Below are 24,195 nucleotides of genomic sequence, written 5' to 3'. Positions count from 1 at the left end.
AGCCCGAAGGCTGAAAATATACATTGGACATAAATGATTTATTACATACATTGGTGGTTAAACAAAAGCCTTCATTAGAGAAAGGTGAAGGAACATACAGTGAACATACAGATTAATGTAGGTGTTGAACAGCAAACTCGTAGTGTAGTAACTCCCTCCCAGATGGTTTTAGGAGGAACCCACGTGGTGTAGTAGTTCCCTCAGATGGTGTTATGGGGGACCTGGCGTGGTGTAGTAACCCCCTCCCAGATGGTGTTAGGAGGAACTCACGTGGTGTAGTAGTTCCCTCAGATGGTGTTATGGGGGACCTGGCGTGGTGTAGTAACTTCCTCGCAGATGGTGTTAGGAGGAACTCACGTGGTGTAGTAGTTCCCTCAGATGGTGTTATGAGGGACCTGGCGTGGTGTAGTAACCCCCTCCCAGATGGTGTTAGAGGAACTCACGGTGGTAGTCTCTCAGATGGTGTTATGAGGACCTGGCGTGGTATTAACTTCCCTCCCCAGATGGTGTAAGGAGTGAACTCACGGTGTGCAGTTCCCCCAGATGGTGCATATGAGACCTGGCGTGTGGTGTAGCAATCTCCCTCCCAGATGGTGTTAGAGGAACTCACACGTGGTGTAGCAGTTCCCAGATGGTGTTATGAGGGACCCAGCGTGGTGTAGTAACTCCCTCCCAGATGGCAAGTTAGGATAACCCATGCAGGTAGTAGTTCCCCAGATGGTGTTATAGGGACCTGGAGTGGCAGTAACTCCCTCCCAGATGGTGTTAGGAGGAACTCACGTGGTGTAGTAGTTCCCTCAGATTGTGTTATGAGGGACCTGGCGTGGTGTAGTAATTCCCTCGCAGATGGTGTTATGAGGGGCCTCACGTGGTGTAGTAATTCCCTCACAGATGGTGTTATGAGGGACCTTACGTGGTGTAGTAATTACCTCACAGATGGTGTTATGAGGGGCCTCACGTGGTGTAGTAACTCCCTCACAGATGGTGTTATGAGGGGCATCACGTGGTGTAGTAATTCCCTCACAGATGGTGTTATGAGGGGCCTGACGTGGTGTAGTAATTCTCTCACAGATGGTGTTATGAGGGACCTCATGTGGTGTAGTAATTCCCTCACAGATGGTGTGATGAGGGACTTGACGTGGTGTAGTAATTCCCTCACATATGGTGTTATGAGGGACATGTGGTGTAGTAATTCCCTCACAGATGGTGTTATGAGGGCCTCACGGTGTAGTAATTCTCTGGCGATGGTGTTATGAGGGGCATCACGTGGTGTAGTAATTCCCTCACAGATGGTGTTATGAGGGGCCTGACGTGGTGTAGTAATTCCCTCACAGATGGTGTTATGAGGGACCTCACGTGGTGTGGTAATTCCCTCACAGATGGTGTGATGAGGGACTTGACGTGGTGTAGTAATTCCCTCACATATGGTGTTATGAGGGACATGTGGTGTAGTAATTCCCTCACAGATGGTGTTATATGAGTGAGGTTTGGTCCCAGGCCTTCCTATCGTAGACGGATTAACACATCGCTGGTTGTTGTTGGGTCTCACGGGCCGTTATCACTGGGTACCTGGGACCTCACTGTGTGAAGGTTAACTTGGGTACGACTGTTACTGTTGAGTTGTTCCCACTGACTTAAGCACTGTTCACCACTGTTCACCTCTGTTTAACACTGGTTCCGTTCCTTTCCTAAATGAAATTGTAACTTCTGGCGAGAACTTGTTGATATTCCGGTGGGGAGGAGGGTTCAGGGGAGGGGGTTGGTATGGGCCAACTTAACAGTTGACCTGGCTGCTCCGAGAGGAGCTCCAGGTACATCTTGACCCTTCTGTGGTCAAGGATGTGTGTGTGTGTGTGTGTGTGTATATGTGTGGTGTGTGTATGTGTGGTGTGTGTGTGTGTGGTGTGTGTGTGTGTGGTGTGGTGTGTGTGTGTGTGGTGGTGTGTATGTGTGGTGTGTGTGTGTGTGGTGTGTGTGTGTGTGGTGTGTGTGTGTGTGTGGTGTGTAAGTGTGGTGTGTGTGTATGTTTGTGTGTTTTTTCACTTCATACATTAATACTGAGGGTAACGACTTGTGTGTTATTTTTCTTTACAGGTGTTGACGGAGACTAATTTACCTCACATAATATTAATCATCTAAATAACAACAATATTTCTTCTCCTTGGCAGGTGTTGAGGTGTGGTGAGGAGGGTGTGGTGACCAGTGTGGTGAGGGGCCATGCTCAAGTGGTTGGTGACGAGGGGCCCCACCAGCCACCCCCCTAAAGAAGTGTTGACCGATGACCCTTTGGCCACTCTCAGGGTCAACCCCAAGGCCAGCGAACACCACATATATGCTGTGTCTAGGTGGGTCATGTAGGGTGTCTAGGTGGGTCATGTAGGGTGTCTAGGTGGGTCATGTAGGGTGTCTAGGTGGGTCATGTAGGGTGTCTAGGTGGGTCATGTAGGGTGTCTAGGTGGGCCATGTAGGATGTCTAGGTGGGTCATGTAGGGTGTCTAGGTGGGTCATGTAGGATGTCTAGGTGGGTCATGTAGGGTGTCTAGGTGGGTCATGTAGGATGTCTAGGTGGGTCATGTAGGGTGTCTAGTTAATAATACTTATTATTTTACGTTTCTTATTCTCTTTATTAGTTCTTCTTAGTTCTTAATTCTTTATTCTCCCCTTTATTTCATTCTTTGTATACACTTGAAAGGGAGAAGGGCGTGGAAGGAGAGAGAGAGAGAGGCAATGTGAGGAGGGAGGTAGGGAGGGGTGGTGAGTAAGGGGAGCTAACAGTTAGTTTGTGGTTGGCTAGGTTGAGGGGAGACGGGGGAAGAATGGACGGGGCAGGGGGGGATAAATGGGGAACAGGAATAACATGTGATAACTGAGACCCTTAGGGAAACAGGTGATAGGTGTGTTGTCACTCAGGACTCACTCCATAACACCATATATGACAATGTTTTACTCAACACCAAGAGGGGGAATTCATAACACTTCTTTGCCTATTGAACACCTTCTATTGAGACTTATACTTCAAAACAGTAAACCTATCACCTAGCTAACAGGGGTCACGTGAATCACAATACATTTTATGAAATGGATAAAACATTAAATGTACTCACTGATATATATATATATATATATATATATATATATATACAGTATATATATATATATATATATATATATATATATATATATATATATATATATATATATATATATATATATATATATATATATACATAAATATATATGTAACCGGTCGGAATATCTCACTTCTAGTTATTGTTGTTTTTTTGAGTTATAGTGGATGGTAATGCAGTGGAAGCGCCCCTCAGAGAATACCGAACCAGCTCAAACACAATTACTAAAAGTATTTTCCGTGACCGTGGAAAGCCAGTACCTGTGATTGGGGTTAATGAGACGCACTGGTAAAAGATAACACTTCTATTCCTTCCAACACTACAGACACAATCAATAATGGTACACAAGCCCTAGAGTACTTCTTAGCGTGGCTTATAACACTACAACGGGAAACAAAAGTTATACATGTTATCAAAAAAATTATTAAAAGATATTAATTGTATCTGAAAATAACTACTAATGCAGCAGTACTACAGACACCAGAACGAGGAACTCATCTGAAACAATTCCTTCGTACATCCTACATCACTTAGTGGCACATAAAACATTAACAAATATTACTGGCACCGATGAACATGCCTTAAGGGCGTCCGACAAAACTATAGCAATCACTGAGGAATAGAAATACCGATTCTAGTCTTACTACACAAGAACATGGATCACTCATAGCCTGTCTGGGATGACCCACAAAATACTATAAGCCTAACTGTCCTAACTACCCAGAACCCGAGGGTTGTAACTACTAACCTGCCAAATGGCAGGCATTTACAAGAAACTGAGAAAATCACTCATGACCCGTCAAGCAGGCGGGTGCTCCGCTGTGTTTTCATTTCTCTTTCTAGGTTCAGGAGTCATGAGTGTATTTCTCCACCAACACCCGTAACATGCTTCACCCATAGGTTCAGAATGCACCCGTACTTTAAGGTACTAACAGCCTTTCACAAACTTTTGGAGAGGAACTCCTACGTCCCACGTGTGCAATCAACCATGAGGAGCGTTGATTACACACCTGGACTTGGTTAATTCAACCACATACGCCCAATACTGGGGAGATGAATGTCTCTATGTAACCACTAGACTCCCGGTCCCAGTGTGTGACCTTTCATTCACTCAGTCTGCACTCAGTTTACTCCCAGTACTTCATGAACAGGAAGATAGTGACCGTCTGCTTGCCTAGTTAGGCCAGTTCAGAGTACAACCAGGTGAGCCCTGCCCAGCTGAGGGAGGGGTTCTACTTTCTCGTTAGTAAAATTTTTCACTGACTGACTGAAGGGATGTGGTGTTGTATGAACCAAGGTGGGGAGATATGATGAACCAGATCAACCACCGACCAAAGTGCGGATGCTGGTTCCACGTAGTTAGCCGTCAGGGACACCTGTTCGCCTTGTGCGTTGCCAGCTATACGACCACTAAACACCGACCAGCCACCGGCCAACCGAGTGGGTTCTCGGAACCCTGCAAAAGGAGCACTCTGTTAGCTACTGTTAAAGTCTTCTCTGCCCTTTCTAAACACTGTGAGATCGAATAAAAAAAAACTTACTTGCAACACTGATGAAACGTGCGCGGGAAGGGACGAGGCCACTTGGTCGTTTTCCTTGGCAGAAACGCGTGGATGACATCCGCCTGGGTCAAACGCCTGAGAGCTACTCACGCCGGTCAGCGCCGCATCCCGCAGGGCGTTCGCCTGCCTTCACCCAATGACGTCATCTACCGTGTATTTCTGATAGTTTTCTTTGGGACACGCATAACATATTTAGACTGGGAAACCATCCACAATAACTTTAAATTTTATAATTGTCCTTACGTGGATTGCTGACTACTTCTCCCATCGACAGGCCCGTGTCCGTTTTCAGGGCCACTGCTCTACAATCAGGGACCTTGATCTTGGCACGCCTCAGGGAGGTGTACTCAGCCCTACACTCTTTATTGTTCTCATGAACTCCATCTGCCGCCTCAACGACATCTTTGCTGAGCGCCCTAGACGGTCACATCATAAGCTACGCTGATGATATTCTCCTCCAAATTACTACAGTGCAACATGAACAACCTATACTCTCCACGTTCGCCCGGACCTGTCAAACACTCGGGCTAGTTATCTCACACACTAAAACCAAGTTCATCTCACACTTCCGGCGTCAGACACCACTGACTCTGCAAGGAAATTGAACAAGGACACACCTACAGGTACCTTGGGCTACCCGTGCGAGCCACTACCAGCGCCACCACCTCCGCTGTCTCCGCCCACGTCATCTCACAGTGCCTCCAACGAACGAGGCCCCTCCAGTCCCTCTCCCACGGCCTCAAAGGAGCCTCTGTCAGGGTCCTACGTCTCATGTACATTGCCATCGTCATAGCCGCCATAGATTATGCCTCTCCTGTCCCTGTAGTTGCCTCCCAGCGCGAGAAACAAAGCATAGAGAAAATCCAAAACAGAGCGATGAGACTCATCCTCGGCTGCCCTATGACCACCAGAATAGAAGTCATGCAGCGTGAACTAATCTTGCTCCCCGTCTGCGATCGAATTACTGCTCTCAATGCCATCCTTGGTGTTAAACTTCTTCGCAATGAGCAACCGACTCCCCTGTCGCGCTCACTGAACTCACATCTTGACTCCCTCCTGCGCCGGCCTGCCCTCTCCCTCCCTCTCTCAACACTGGCCCGTCCACACTGCTGCTGACATCCTGTGTTATCACCTCTACACCCCCTCGACCTCTCTCCCTCCCGAGTACACTCATCCGCCTCTACCGCCGTGGACTTCCCCGAGTGTTGATGTTGTCGTCCACGCCTTCCCTGGTCGTAAATCCACCCAACTGCGGTATATGCTCAAACGTAACTGCCTTGAGCAGATTAATGATGTCGCCTCCTCTCTTACGACCTCCCTCCCTCCTATCCTCGTCTACTGTTATGGGTCTGTTACCACGCTTGGCTGCGCTGGGGCAGCTGTGTGGATTCCTGAGCGCCAGGCCTGCAGGAAAATCAGGGTCCACGACTGGGCCTCCTCCACTGACACTGTACTGTAAGCATAGCCATCCTCGCGGGCATTCATGAGGGGGCGACCTATGCTCGCACTGAACGCCGGAACCTCCTTATAATCAGTGACAGCACTTCTGCGCTAGCGAGGCTCAAATTACCCTCCCCTTCCTCCCCTGCCGCCCAACACACCCTAGCCGCCGTCGCCGGATTAGAACAAACTGATGACATCCGTGTCAAGTTTATTTGGATCCCGTCACATATAGGAATAACTGCCTGTGACACTGTTGATCGACTTGCCAAAGAAGCTACACAAGAAGAAGATTTTGAAGCCACTCTCGCCCTCTCCCTGAATCATCTCAAATCTCGCATACACGCTACACAACGAGAGACATTCGACGAAAAATGGACACACCTGAAACAACGGGGCAGCGTCACATTATGCCACTATGACGCTGTAACCGGTGACGACAACCGCCACTACAAAGAGTATCAATCTCTGACTCGATCTCAACAGATTATGTACATGAGACTGCGCCTAGGGTACAGGTACCTATGGGAGTACATTGACAACCCTGAGCCTGGCCGCACTGTTTGTAAACTTTGTGGTCAACCCGACTCTCACACCCTCCTTCACTACATCCTCACTTGCCCTATGACCTCCTCCTACAGGTCCCCAGCCGTTACCAACACCTCTTCCCTCCCTGACCAGATATCCCTCCTCCTAGTGACAGGCCTGGCACTAGGGACCTGCCACATCTTTGCCATAAACAGATGAAATGTACCGGGATCTTCTCCCCCACACACTCATCATTCTGTCACTTGCTGACAAAACCTATGAACCTTCAGGTTTTTACGCCCTTAATGCATGAGTCATAAAGGAAAGCATGAACTTAGCATGCTTCCCAGAAGGGCGCTGTAAACGCTTCTATGCTTCACCTTGCACAGGATGTAAGGGGGTGCCAAATAAACTAGCTCCTCGGGGGCAATCTAAAAAAAATCTAACTCATGACATTGTTCCTTCTAGGTGGGTCATGTAGGGTGAAACTATGGGCAAGTTTCTTTACGTCATTTCCCTCTGTCTACCCAGCAGTAATTGGGGAGCTGGATGTTAATTGATTTGCGATAGTATTCTGGGGTAATGGTTAGCCAGTGCAGTTGCCGAGATGTCCGGTCTTCCCGGACTATTCTTTGCCACCGGGTCATGCACCTCGTTAACTTAGGGTGTGGTTGTTGTGTTGGTGACAGCTTCTACACCTTAAACAAATACATACCTCGGTGGCCCTTGGGCGGGTCATCTCGTTACACGAGGGGTACCCATAATTATACTACCGCTATAGTGTTTATCTCGCTGGATGTTATTATTATCATCATCATCATCATCATCATCATCATTATTATTATTATCATTATTATTATAATTATTATTATTATTATCATCATTATTATTATAATTATTATTATTATTATTATCATTATCATTATTATTATCATTATCATTATCATTATTATTGTCATTATTGTTATGATCATTATTATTATTATTATAATTATTATTATTATTATTATTATTATTATTATTATCATTATTATTATTATTATTATTATTATTATTATTATTATTATTAATTTTATTATTATTATTATTATTATTATTATTATTATTATTATTATCATTATTATTATTATTATTATTATTATTATTATTATTATTTTTATTATTATTGTCATTATTATTATTATTATTATTATTGTCATTATTGTTATCATTATCATTATTATTATTATTATTATTATTATTATTATTATTATTTTTATTATTATTATTATTATTATTATTATCATTATTATTATTATTGTTATTATTATTATTATTATTATTATTATTATTATTATTATTATCGTAGCGTGTTCTTCCTCGTCAATGTCACCATAGTGATGGAACATAACCGTGTAAGCGTCAACATTACCTATTGTTTATAAATCAAACAACAACATGAATGGTAGAATGTCAAGCCTTGGTCAGGGAACGGTGAGTAACATGTTGACCACGACAAACATCAACACACCTGAAATGTCCTCGAAAAGAGAATGATATATTATTTGAGGAGTCCTTCCTCTCCCGTGACGGCCCGTGCACTGTAGCCTTACCTCAGCTCCTCCCTCGCTCCGTGTTGGTAAATATTGGCCCGCCTGAGTGAGGGCCACTCTTATAAAAAGTACTACCAGGAGAGCAAACGTTATTATTTATAGTTTATAGAAATCAGTCAACACTAACTATAATTAAACCTGACGTAACACAGTCATACAAGCTTATTCTTACCACCTCTAGGTTAAGTTATGTTGAGTTAGGATATGTTAGAATAGTTAGAAGGTGTTGGTGGGTTGGGTTATGTTGGTTGGTTGGGTTGGATTACACCACTACCATCACCATCTCCACTTACTCCTGCCACCACCCCACCAACCACCACACCACACCTCCTCCACCATCACCACCACCACCTCACCTCACCCACCCCCTCACCACCCACCACCCTCACCACAACCACCCTCACACCCCCCTCACCTCTCACCCCACCACCATCACCCCCCCACCCTACCACCCTCACCTCTCTCACCTCACCACCCTCCTCCTCACCACACCACCCTCACCACCCTCACACCCACCACCACCACCACCTCCCACCACCCACCCCATCCCCCACCCCACCTCCACCACCCACCACCATCACCCACCTCCCACACCACCATCACCACCACCCCTCACCCACACCATCACCCCCTACCCCTCACACCCACCACCCACCACCCTCACCCCACCCACCACCCCTCACCACCCATCCCCTACCCTCACCACCAGCCCCTCACCTCCACCCCTCCCACCCCACCACCCACCACCCTCACCTCCCCACACCCCTCTCACCTCCCCCCCTCCCACCTCCCCCTCACCTCCCCCCACCCCCACCCTACCCACCACCCTCACACCCCTCCTCCCTCCCCCACCTCCATCCCCCACCACCTCCCCTCCCACCCACCTCTCACCTCCCTCCCCCACCCTCCCACCTCCCCACCCCCCCCACCCCTCCCCCACCCCTCACCACCCCTCACCCACCCCCACCCACCTACCCTCACCCACACCCTCCACCACCCCCCACCACCCACCACCCCCACCACCACCCCCTCCCACCACCCCTCACCCCACCACCACCCCCACCCACTCACCCACCCTCACCCACCCACCACCCACCACCACCCACCTCCACCCCACCCACCCACCCACCTACCCCACCCCCACCCCACCACCCTCACCACCACCACCACCCACCCCCACCTCCCCACCCCACCACCCCCCACCTCCACCACACCTCACCACCCACCACCTCACCACCCCACCACCTCATCACCCCACCTCCCCACCCCTCCACCACCACCTCCCCACCCCCCTCCCACCCCCACCCTCCACCACCCACCCCCCACCCTCACCCCCCTCCCCACCACCTCCCACCACCCCCTCCACCACCACCCTCACCACCACACCTCCACCTCACACCCCACCCCCTCCCACCACCTCCCCACCCACCACCCTCTGCACCCCCTTCTGGGCACAGACTGTCAAGCTTCTGCCTGCTGGACGTGCCCTCCTAACCACAAATCCTTATCTCCAACACACCGCCAAAGTGAGAGCTCTTGAACACATACACAACCTACAGACTGATAACATCACACAGACCATCTATACTGACGACTCTCTTAACACTGTCTGTGGGAGGGCTGGAAGTGCTGTCATTGTAACTCAGCCTAACGGTAATATAGTAGAGAAAGGAGCTAGAGTTAATAACTGGTCATACATTCTACAAACTGATCTATTTGCCATATTCACCGCCCTGAAACTTGTTGAAGACACTGCCACTGACAGTCGTATCATCACTGACTCCTTATCCTCACAACTTGCTCTTGATGCCCTAAACTCAGATTGTCAAGATCAAGCTGCGGTGGATCACCTCTCACATAGGCATTAGTGAACATAACAGAGTTGATGCCTTAGCTAAACTGTCGTCCAATAATGACTATGTTAAGTACAATCTTGGACTGTCAAACAGAACCTTAAAAACTGTAATCAGAAACGAAATTTCTGATGAATTTGAAGACAGTAGATAAGTGTAAACAGGCACTAGTCGATCCATTGTTTACCATGATGAGATGTATCAAGTGAAACATGTATATGGAGCAAGTAACAAGATCACTAGATTACAAGATGTTGTAACCACTAGACTAAGGTTAGGATATAAGTACAACCCTCTCCACCCACCACCCTCATCACCCTCTCCACCCACTACCCTCTCCACCCACTACCCTCACCACCCACCACTACCGTCACCACCCACCACGATCTACGCCTAGTGATCAGGAACAATGTGTACAGTATAGAGCGGCGTTAAGACACTCAACCAAGCGTAGAAGGACAATTATACTGACTATGCCCTTGACAGCTCCCTCCTCACCTCCCTCCCACACTCATAGGCTATAGGTCCGTCTGTCCATTACGTCTGCGTTACATTAAGTACTTTTTCACAAACACGTGTGTGGATATTTTAATCTACGCAAGACTGGTCACTCGTTTGATTAGGTATGGTGAGGTAGGGTTATATTTTGAATTGAATTGAATTGAAGGTTAAGCTTAGTTATGTTAGGTTATTCTTGGTCGATTTTGGTTAGGTTAAATTTGATAATTTTAAAATTAGTTTAGTTTAGCTTTGGTTATAATTAGTGTGAGTTTGGAAAGTTTTATCTATTTTCAGTCAGACTAGTGGATCAAGGTTGTGTTGTACGGTCAACCTACTGACACACACACACACACACACACACACACACACACACATACATACATACACACTCTCTCACTACTTCTACTTTGCTGTCACTTAAAATCGAGTATGACGATCATCCACCTTCGTTGCTGAGGTGACTAAAGAGGTCGATCCGGGACTGGCAGGGTCGTCCACAGATGTTGCATGTGTGGGGGGCTACATCTAATGAGGGAAGGTCGGCGGGAGAGTCTTTCCAGCCCTGACGCTTGTCTGACTCGGTATGCAGTCGGGCTAACTCGAAAGTATTGTCACCTTCTTGTGTGGTGCCCCTCCAAGTGTTACAGTGTGGAGTAATCGTCTCCCAGGTGAGGGGGTCGATGTAGCATTTTTCAGGTTTGTCTTAAGACTATCCTTGTACCTTTCAATTGCCCGCCAGCGTTACGTTTACTATTCGTTAGGTGACTGTAAAGTAGCTGCTTTGGCAGTCTACTGTCGTCCATGCGGGTAACATGGCCAGTCCAGCATGGTTGTTCATGGATAATGGTAGCTTCGATGCTCCTTCAGTTGGTGTCAGCTAGAATACTGGCATTTGTTCTCTTGTCTTCCCAGCGAACTCGGAGGATGGAACATAGACTACGTTGGTGAAAGTTTTCAAGTGCCTTGAAGTGCCTCCTGTATGTGACCCATGTCTCGCTGCCATATAGCAGGGTGGGAAGGACCACTGCTCGATGTACATGCAACTTTGTAAACAATTTCAGCTCCCTACAGCTGAAGACACGGGTACGGAGTCTGCCAAAGGCTTGAGATGCACATCTGATCCTATGTTGAATCTCTTCCTCGATGTCTGCGGTGGTGGACAGGTGGGAGCCGAGATACCGAAAGTGGTCAACATTAGAGAGGGTAGTACCGTTAAGCTGGATGGATGGTGGAGGTGTGGCTGAACCAGGGGCAGGCTGAAAGAGAATCTGAGTCTTGCATACATTCACCTCAAGGCCGAAGTGTGCATACGCATATGTGTATAGGTGTTCAGGATCTCCTGTAGGTTGTGTTCAGTGTGAGCAACAAGGGTGAGGTCGTCTGCATACTGAAGTTCAGTAATGGAAGCGGCCGACATCTTTGTATCCGGTACTGGATGTTCACCTCGCTGGCTAATTTGGCACTGGCACTAGTAAGGAAGGCAGCCAAGAAAATGGAAAAGAGAGTTGGTGCCAGTACACACCCTTGATTTACCCCCGTTTGGATGGGGAAGAACTCAGACTGGGTGCCGTTGTGCAGGACACTCGGATTTAGGCTGTTTGTTGTTGGGTTGTTTATCAGCCCATCGGGTACTGAGGCCTTCTCGGCGATCTCTTTCTCTGACAATGATGTAGTCAGTGAGATGCCAGTGTTTGGATCGTGGGTGTTGCCACGAACCCTTGAACTCGTCGTCCTGCCTAAACAAGGTATTGGTGATAGTGAGGTTGTGTGCAGCACACTGAGGAGGAGTAGGCCATTGGGATCACACTTGCCTAGTCCACTTCTCCCTATGGTTCCCTGCCAATTGTTAGCTTCTCTGCCAACTCTGGCAGTGAAGTCGCCAAAGAGCACAACCTTATCTTCTCTGGGGATAGAGGTTAGCACTCTGTCGAGGTCGGCGTAAAAGGCCTCCTTGATGTTATCCTCTGCATCCAGTGTTGGGGCGTATGCACTGATGAAGAAGGCATGACATGAGTGATTCATTGGGACTCGGAGCGTCATGAGGCGCTCGTTGATCTCAATAGGCATTTCAGTTAGCCTGTGTAGGATGCGCTGGCGAATGGCAAAGCCAACTCCATAAATGCTGTTTCTCTCCGTAGCAGGTTTACCCTTCCAGAAGAAGGTATAGCCAGATTCCTGTTCTGAGTCTACCCTCGTCTGGGAGCCGGGACTCACTAATGGCTGCTATGTCGATGTTATACCTAGCCAGCTCTTTTGCCACAAGGGCAGTTCTTCTTTCATCGACCAAAAGAGGTTGTATAATTTGTTTTTGTTTGGATCTGTGATTTTGATTGTGTTTTCGACCGCATTAGGATGACCTTACTGGGTGCAGTTCCCCCAGTCAAGTTGGGTTTTCGGCAGGCACCTTAACACTTACATAATGCTGCCACACTAGATGCATAACACACACACACACACACACACACACACACACACACACACACACACACACACACACACACACACACACACACACACACAGACATCCTCATCCAGACCATACAACCACTTACTGATCGCTATTAGAACAGCCCAGTCCCAACCATTGTCAAAATAATCAACAACCTGTAATTAACCAGTGTATTCACTCGAAGCCAATCTTACTTTTACACTGTTACTACGTTAAAATGCCCTGCAGTATGACCTTCTCCCCACCTAGTTATTATATATCATATTTGTATCACTTATGTTACTTGTATATTATTTGTCACACAAGTGACCCATTCCCCAATTATGTAACTGTATATTTTCAACCTTCCGCCTGCCATGCTCTTTCGATAAACCGTTTATTATTATTATTATTATTATTATTATTATTATTATTATTATTATTATTATTATTATTATTATTATTATTATTATTATTGTTGTTGTTGTTGTTGTTGTTGTTGTTGTTGTTGTTATTATTATTGTTATTATCACATATACAAAAAAATAATAATAATAAATAAAAAACCTTGGCGCCTGCCTGCACCAGTCGCCGCTTCAATAATTAAAGAAAACGGGAGGCGAGACGACGCCCTTGACTCCGTTGTTAACCATCACGGCTCACCTCCTGCTGGTGATGGGTGAGAGAGAAGAGGTGAAGAGATAAAGATAGAGAGAGAGATAAATAAAGAAAGAGAGAGAGATCCTCCTACCATAAAAACCAACGCCAGTACAAGCAATCAAGCAGTGCCAGGCGAATGTTTCCCCAGTACAGCTGACTGACTGCTGGTTAAGTCGTGTACACCTGAAGTGTTGTTGTCCACCTACTAAGGCGATTATGGGTAAGGCCATTGGACTTGAAGGTATGACCATTGTACACTGGACCTGAAGGTTTAAGACCATTGGACTTGAAAGGTAAGACCATTTATACACTGGACTTGAAGTAGAATTAACGTTAGAAGGTAAATTTTCACGGACGAAAAACGTTACCCATTTTACGGATAATTTACCTGATTTTTCCGTAACATTTACTGTAAGGCGCCGTATTAATCACATAAGAGAGAAATATATTAGAGGAGTAGATTATGTAACCATTGTATTTACTCTCTCTCGGTGATGCTGCATGACTGTAATACGACAAGAGTTATTCTTTAATCTATCGAAAACCCGTTTGAGAAATGGCGAGCAAGCGGGAGGGAGGGAGGCGTCTGGGGGTGGAAACTAACCAAGAAATGCAACTTTCACCTGAGTGAATGACCCCTGGGAGGAATTAGTATTACGTTACGTGACCTACACTAGTGGGTCAGTTTCCTGTCTCGTCATGATATCTCGCTGGCTACGATTGGCGTCGTGAGCAGTGCAGCAAAATGGTCTGTGTTGAGAGGAATATTACAACCGATCTTATCTCTCAGGTTATACCAAACTGCTAAATCAATCTTAATCTAATTATGACCATTCTGGGATTGATAGGTTAGGTTTAGCTTCAGGTGGTATGGCTTTGAGAGGAGGAGAAAGACGACTATATTGTTCCCTGGGCTGAAACACTCGACCGTCCTGAAGACTCGCGGTGTACTGGAGACCTTCAGCACGATGCCAGGAGTACAATGCTTGATAAACTATAGCTATTCAGTATATCATGACGAGGCTACACTCTGGGCATGATTCTTAAACCTGTCACACACACGACCATACGCCAGAAACAAAACAACTCGTCAGTGCGCAGTGTGGATGTACCAATTAGTTCATTTGAGCAGGTAGCCACGTGTCCTAACATGTTGACCTTCAAGAAACGACTAAACTAGCAACAGACAGATTAAGAGCTCGTGTTCGGTGACATAGGCCAGGATATATGCGTTGTCGAGCCACTGACCAGCCCGTTTACCATTCAATAATACTATAAACCAAATAAATAAGATTGGTTCTTGGTATTGTTTTTACCTAGGCCACTGTACTGTATTTAAATGTACCTATAGATGATTGGTCTCTTTATTTTATCATACAGATAATGTTGGAGCTTTTCCCTCCCGGACGCCATATTTATAACCTTATGAGTCAAAGTTGTCCTCCTCTTCAAAGTTATCCTACTGTGTTGTATTCGTTGCCATCTTTGTAAACGTTCGCAAATTATAACCTTTTATTTTATTCAACCATATTTCGGTCACCCCTGAAGAGACTTTAGCATTGTGGAACTCTTTCATTTTACAGTACAGTCAGCTACTAAATACTGTACCCTGTGTCTCTCCCCCTGAACCACCAACCCCGAGAATCAAACTCATGAAACAAGCAGTAGACTGATACATTAATCTGTCTATAAATGCTTCGTAATCATGAGTCAGAATCTCGGGGTCCGTGGTTCAGATAGACGAACGGTATATAATGGTAAACTGTACACATTAGTTCCGTCATCACACAAGGTGACATACTCTACTTGTTCCTGTATACAAAAACACGGCACCTGTTGATATTATTGAAAGCAGAAGGATGACAATGCCAGACCCAGGTTCTCAATGGTTTTAGAATGACTTAGTTGGGTCATAAAAGGTCAGATATGAATGTACTTTTGAGGACCACACATGAAGATTAGTCACCCCAGCTTATTTCACCTGAAGATTAAACAACCTAACACCAGCTTAATGCTAACCTAACCTAACCAAACCTAACCTAACCAAACCTAACCTAACTAAACCTAACCTAACTAAACCTAACCTAACCAAACCTAACCTAACTAAACCAAACCTAACATCTGGCTAACCTGAAGTAATACCAGGTTAAGTTAATGTATTGTTAGGTTAGCTTTAGGTTAGGTTAAGTTAGGATTTGGTTAGCTTTCGGTTAGGTTAGAATTAAGTTAGGTTCATATTAGGTTAGGCTTAGGTTAGGTTAGCATTAGTTTAGGGTTAGGTTAACATTAAGTTAGGTTAGCATAATTTTGGTCAGGTGTAGATGAAACTGTGAGTAATGTAAACGTGTTTTTGTGATTCAATAACGGGTTACGAACATCGTAAGTGCCTAGAGAATTCATATCCCCTGCGGTGGTGATTCATTAAAGACTTACCAAGTCCACAACTCAATTTAAAATGGCTGACTTTTCTTCGTAACTTCGGTGACTTTTGAGATCGTGTAAGTTATTGTAAGGAGGAAATAAGGCCGTTTTCTCTACTATACAACCAGTACCAAAACACACGGAGCTGCTAGACGTACTACAGACGGTGAAAATGGAATTATGATTGAGGACAATGGTTAACCAATGACCAAAGCCACCCAACCCAACACTAACATATATATATATATATATATATATATATATATATATATATATATATATATATATATATATATATATATATATATATATATATATATATATATATATATACACTAGCGGAATCGCCGCCCTCTGGGCGGCTCTTTCGCATTAAGGTAGACCACATTTTTGGTTTTGCCATTAGCAGCAAGTATGTACAGATTTTTGCCAGTTCCCACTCTGGAACATCCAACATAGAACTGTCCATGAGAGAAGCAAGGAAACACCAGGTTTAGGCCAACCATCTTTAGGGACTGTCCCTGGCTTTTGTAGATGGTCATGGCAAAGCTCACTTTAACCGGGAACTGAAGTCGCTTGAACTCAAATGGCAGGTCAGTGGTGATGAGAGGTATCCTTGGTATAAACACGTCCTCTCCTTTAGCTTTTCCTGTCAGTATTGTAGCTTCCAGTACATGTGGCATCATGTTCTTCACCACCAGTCTTGTGCCATTGCAGAGCCTTGGTGGTTCAAGATTTCTTAAGAGCATTATAGGAGTTCCAATCTTGAGAGTGAGGTGGTGAGGAGGCATTCCAGCGGGCTCCAAAGAATTAAGGAATTCTGCAGGGTACTGGACTGCTTGGTCCTGGTCGATTACTGTATCAACAGACTTGAATGAGGTCTCACTGCCTGAAAGCTGTCTGAGTAGAGTCATGTTGATTTCAGCCACTGTTTCATTCTTTGGTGCCAGAATTGCGTGTTCACGCAGCGACTTGTGATCCTTGTAGTGGTGGATAATGTTTGGGTAGACCATGTTAGTGAGCTCAGTTGAGGACTTTACAACATTTCCACATCCACAAAGAGAGAGAAAGAAAGAGAATATATACACTGGGAGAATTACTAAGGAAAGAAACAGAGAAAATTATATAAAAGACTGAGAGAGAAAGACACTTATAACTATTAAACCTTACCATATTAAAGTGTTTATCATGTGAAGTCTTATATATGAGTGGTAGTTATAACCTTATATCTTAATAACTCTAATGTTTTGATCCTTTCTTATGATGTTGAGCCCAAATAATAATGAATGAATAATGTGTTTCTTTCACACGCATATGTAGTACATTGGGAGCCCTCCCCTCCCCTCCCCTCCCCTCCCCTCCCCTTTCCCTCCCCTCACTGCCTCTCTCCTCTCCCCTACCTCCCCTCCCCTCCCCTCCCCTACCCTCTCTCCCTCTCCCCTCCCCTCCCTCTCTCTCCCTCTCCCCTCCCCTCCCTCTCTCTCCCTCCCCTCCTGTCTCTCCTCTCCCTCCCTCTCTCTCTCTCTCCCCTCCCTCCCTCCCCTACCCTCCCCCACACTCTTTCTTCCCCTCCCCCCCCCTCCCTCCCTCCCCTCCTCTCCTCTCCCTCTCCCCTCCCCTCCCTCCCCTCCCCTCCCCTCCCTCCCCCTACCCTCCCCTCCCTCCCTCCCTGCCTCTCACCTACCTCCCCTCCCTCCCCTGTCACTGCCCCCTCCCTCCTCTCCTCTCCCTCCTCCTCTCCTCCTCCTGTCCTCTCCCCTCCCCCTCTCTCTCCTCCTCCCCCTCCCACCCCTCCTCCCCTCCCTCCTATGTTTTACCCTCCTCTCCCTCCCTCCCTCTCTCCTCTCTCTCCTCTCCTCCTCCCCTCCCCCCTCCCCCTCCTCCCTCCCCTCCTCTCCCCTCCCCTCCCCTCCACAAAAAAATCAATAGTTATAAAGTAATAATTGAGCCAGATCAAGACATGGGCATGTGGTAGACCTCGTTTCTGCCACTCAATGGAACACATGTAGCACCGTGTACTGTAGGGTCAAGATCAATAGTTCATTAACTGTGTATAAGTTCCTCCATGTTTTTCACTACAACGGTACAGCAAAGTATATTTTTTTAGCATTAAACTGTTGTTATTTTATTGTCTAATCATCACTACATATAACACCATCCATCATCACTACATGTAACACCATCCATCATCACTACATATAACATCATCCATCATCACTACATGTAACACCATCCATCATCACTACATATAACACCATCCATCATCACTACATGTAACACCATCCATCATCACTACATATAACACCATCCATCATCACTACATGTAACACCATCCATCATCACTACATATAACACCATCCATCATCACTACATATAACACCACCCATCATCACTACATATAACACCACCCATCATCACTACATATAACACCATCCACTAATACTACATATAACACAATCCATCATCAGCCACATATAACACCATCCATCATCACTACACATAACACAACCCATCATCATACATATAACAACATCCATCATCACTACATATAACACCATCCATCACCACTACATATAACACCATCCATCACCACTACATATAACACCATCCATCACCACTACATATAACACCATCCATCACCACTACATATAACACCATCCATCACTACATATAACTCTATCCATCATCACTTCATATAACACCATCCATCATCACTACATATAAAACCATCCTATCATCACTACATATAACATCATCCATCATCACTACATATAACACCATCCATCACTACATATAGAATCATCCTATCATCAATACATATAATATCATCCATCATCACTACATATAACACCATCCAACATCACTACATATAACACCACCCATCATCACTACATATAACATCATCCATCATCACTACATATAACACCACCCATCAACACTACATATAACATCATCCATCATCACTACATATAACACCATCCATCATCACTACATATAACATCATCAATCATCACTACATATAACACCATCCATCATCACTACATATAAAACCATCCATCATCACTACATATAACACCATCCATCACCACTACATATAACACCATCCATCATCACTACATATAACACCATCCATCATCACTACATATAACATCATCCATCATCACTACATATAACACCATCCATCACCACTACATATAACACCATCCATCACCACTACATATAACACCATCCATCATCACTACATATAACATCATCCATCATCACTACATATAACACCATCCATCATCACTACATATAACATCATCCATCATCACTACATATAATACCATCCATCATCACTACATATAACACCATCCATCATCACTACATATAACACCACCCATCATCACTACATATAACACCACCCATCATCACTACATATAACACCATCCATCATCACTACATATAACACCATCCATCACCACCACATATAACACCATCCATTATCACCACATATAACACCATCCATCATCACTACATATAACACCATCCATCATCACCACATATAACACCATCTATCATCACTACATATAACACCATCCATCATCACTACATATAACACCATCCATCATCACCACATATAACACCATCTATCATCACTACATATAACACCATCTATCATCACTACATATAACACCATCCATCATCACCACATATAACACCATATATCATCACTACATTTAACATCATCTATCATCACTACATATAACATCATCCATCATCACTACATATAACACCATCCATCATCACCACATATAACACCATCCATCATCACTACATATAACACCATCCATCATCACCACATATAACACCACCCATCATCACTACATATAACACTACCCATCGTCACTACATATAACACCATCCATCATCACTACATATAACAACATCCATCATCACGACATAACATCATCCATCATCACTACAAATAACACCATCCACCATCATCACTACATATAACACCACCCATCGTCACTACATATAACACCATCCATCATCACCACATATAACACCATAAATCATCACTACATATAACACCATCCATCACCACTACATATAACACCATCCATCATCACTACATATAACACCATCCATCATCACTACATATAACACCATAAATCATCACTACATATAACACCATCCATCACCACTACATATAACACCATCCATCATCACTACATATAACACCATCCATCATCACTACATATAACACCATAAATCATCACTACATATAACACCATCCATCATCACTATAACACCACCCATCATCACTATATATAACACCACCCATCATCACTAAGTATAACAACGCACGCATCACCACTACATATAACATCATTCATCATCACTACATATAACATCATCCATCATCACTACATATAACACCATCCATCATCACTACATATAACACCATCCATCATCACTACATATAACATCATCCATCATCACCACATATAACATCATCCATCATCACTACATATAACACCATCCATCACCACTACATATAACACCATCCATCATCACTACATATAATACCACCCATCATCACTACATATAACACCACCCATCATCACTACATATAATACCACCCATCACACTACATATAACACCATCCATCATCACTACATATAACACCATCCATCATCACTACATATAACACTATCCATCATCACTACATATAATACTATCCATCATCACTACATATAACACTATCCATCATCACTACATATAACACCATCCATCACACTACTTATAACACCATCTATCATCACTACTTATAACACCATCCATCATCACTACATATAACACCATCCATCACCACTACATATAACACCATCCATCATCACTACATATAACACCATCCATCATCACTACATATAACACCATCCATCATCACTACATATAACACCACCCATCATCACTACATATAACACCATCCATCACCACTACATATAACACCATCCATCACCACTACATATAACACCACCCATCATCACTACATATAACACCACCCATCATCACTACATATAACACCATCCATCATCACTACATATAACACCATCCATCACCACCACATATAACACCATCCATTATCACTACATATAACACCATCCATCATCACTACATATAACACCATCCATCACTACCACATAACCACATATAACACCATCCATCATCACTCCATATAACACCATCCATCATCACTACATATAACACCATCCATCATCACTACATATAACACCACCCATCATCACTACATATAACATCATCCATCCATACACCACCATCATCACTACATATAACACCATCCATCATCACTACATATAACACCATCCATCATCACTACATATAACACCATCCATCATCACTACATATAACACCACCCATCATCACTACATATAACACCACCCATCATCACTACATATAACACCATATAACACCATCCATCATCTACATATAACACCACCCATCATCACTACATATAACACCATCCATCATCACTACATATAACACCATCCATCATCACTACATATAACACCATCCATCATCACTACATATAACACCACCCATCATCACTACATATAACACCATCCATCATAAGTTTTTCATTTACTACAACCAGTAGTGATGTTCTCTTCTGTCGCAAGAATAATGACATTTATCTTACCCTAACCTAACCTACCGTATCTTAACCTACCTTACCTAACCTAAATTTACCTTACCTTACCTAACCTAAATTTACCTTACCTTACCTAACCTAAATTTACCTTACCTTACCTTACCTAAATTTACAGGAAAATCTCTGTTAGATGGAATCGCCATTAGCTGGAACTCTCCAGTACCCGGCATTGTAATTGGTTGGGAGTTTTCTGGGTAAACTCTCTCTATTCTGGGTCTGCAAACGAGTTTCCAAGGTTGAAAATCAGAGGCATATTCTGAAAATTCCAGAAATTCACTCCAATTTTTTTTCCGGGTCTGGGAGCAAATTTCAGAGTTGAAAAAGTTTAAATGCATGACAGTGCTATTATTAGTTATATTTATATATCATCGACACATTTATAGATATGTTTGAGAAATTATTGTTAAAAAAGTTATTTCCACAAATGTATTTAAAAAAAATACGTCATTGAAATGTTTTTTGAGAACTTAATTGTTTGTCAGGTGCATTGTTTTTCCCTGTGGTGTGGGGCGGTGCTGACGTTCCAACACTTGTCTGATTTGAACTTGTTGCTGTGCGATGACTAAAATTAAGTATTATAAATATACTACAATAGTCTTAGGTTAGGTTAGGTAAGGTAAACATAATTTGTTTTTAAGAAAAATGTAATACCACTGTTAGGTATTATCCCCCCTTTATTAGGACAGGTTAGGTATTATTTAACTATGATTTCAGTGTTCAACTTTTTCTCTCACCATTATGATGATAATTGTGGAAATTTTGGCTGAAAATCACTAATCCATTACTTCACTAATTAAAGTGTAAAAGCAGATAAGAGTGTTTAAAATTCACCATTACCAACGCTCCAATGCAGATCACTGTTGGCACATATAAATGAGGCATATATGGCACACATACTGAAGAGGGGGAGGAACTAGCACTGGGTGCCATTGTACAGGACACTTCCATTCATACCATCGTGATTTGCCTCACAATGGTGATGAATTTGGTGGGCAGCCAAAACTGCTGAGGGTCCACCAGAGGGCTTCCCTGCTGACCGAGTCAAAGGCCTTGGTTAGGTCGATGGAGGCCAAATTCAAGTCAATACACTGCTCTCTGCACTTTTCCTGTATCTGGCGGGTAGCAAAGATCATGTCAGTGGTGCCACGTGATGGTCTAAAGCCACATTGAGATTCTGGGAGGACGTTTTCTGCCTCAGGAAGAAGTCTGTTTAGGAGGACTCGGCCGATAATCCTGCCAGCTACGGAGAGCAGCGAGATCCCACGGTAGTTGCCACAGTCTGACCGGTCTCCCTTGTTCTTATAAATATTGATGATGGAGGCGTCTTTAAGAGCTTGGGGGATTTCCTCCTTTTCCCATATATTCTCCAGGAGAGAGTGGAGACGGCTGGAAAGCAGAGGTCCTCCTGCTTTATACACCTCGGCTGGGATTCCATCAGGCCCTGAGGCTTTATTAATTTTCATCCGTTTGATGGCAGTAGCTTCCTCATCCCGGGATGGAGGATAGCTGAGGTGGGTCAGCTCTGGATGCTGATGAACCTGCTGGGTAGTCAGGACATCCACATCGGTGTTTCGGTTGAGCAGTATATAATAGTGCTCTTTCCAGCGCTGATGAATGCCTTCATTGTCTTTACAGTAATGATGGAGTTACCGTCTGATGAGTGAAGGGGAGCCGCTCTTGGGCCATATATTGTTTTAGTGGAATTGAAACATTCATGTATATTGTGTTAATCTGCAAATTTGTTTGTTTCACTGGCTATATTTTTCTGCCATTCGTTCATTAGTTTGCAAAGCTCGCACTGGGCCGCTGCTTCTTTTTGTGGAAGTTATCATCTCTGGTCCAAGACTTAGGGTTGTTCTGCCAGTTAATGAAAGCAGCACGTTTACCATCTATGAGTGTGTTGATTTCTTTGTTCCTTTCATAAAACTATTCCTGGTGTTTTCTTTCGATGTGGCCGAGGGTCTCGCTGCAAGTTTTTGTCGACAGCGTCGAGTATATCCCATTCGTCTCTCGGATTTTGGTTGTTTGTTCTTGGGTTGTTTATCAGCCCAAAGCTGAGATGTTCCCTGCATGTTTTACCGTTTGATCCTGTAGTCGTTTGGTGTTAAAACCTCTTTTAGTCACGTGTTACCTTCTCCATTTTGGGGCAATGTGAGGTGAGAGTTTGACTCTGACGAGCCGATGGTCATTGTCGCAGTGGTCTGAGCCACGCATGGCTCGGGTACTGAGGCCTTCTCGGCGATCTCTTTCTCTGACAATGATGTAGTCAGTGAGATGCCAGTGTTTGGATCGTGGGTGTTGCCACGAACCCTTGAACTCGTCGTCCTGCCTAAACAAGGTGTTGGTGATAGTGAGGTTGTGTG

General features: G+C 44.3%; 1 protein-coding gene across 1 annotated transcript in view; it reads left to right on the top strand.

Moving 5' to 3' along the window:
- The first annotated feature begins 2,168 nt into the window (after positions 1–2,168).
- Positions 2,169–24,195, top strand: part of LOC121875026 — a 32,001-nt gene continuing 9,974 nt past the window's right edge. The window contains exon 1 of the mRNA XM_042379380.1: positions 2,169–2,345. Coding sequence (XP_042235314.1) covers positions 2,218–2,345 — 128 coding nt within the window. The 5' untranslated portion in view covers positions 2,169–2,217. The remainder of the gene's footprint in view (positions 2,346–24,195) is intronic.

Source organism: Homarus americanus, unplaced genomic scaffold (assembly GCF_018991925.1).
Source record: "Homarus americanus isolate GMGI-L3 unplaced genomic scaffold, GMGI_Hamer_2.0 scaffold7732, whole genome shotgun sequence".
In the NCBI taxonomy this organism is placed as follows: domain Eukaryota; kingdom Metazoa; phylum Arthropoda; class Malacostraca; order Decapoda; family Nephropidae; genus Homarus; species Homarus americanus.
Note: the sequence above shows the minus strand (reverse complement) of the source record. Positions and strands in the feature narration are given on the sequence as shown.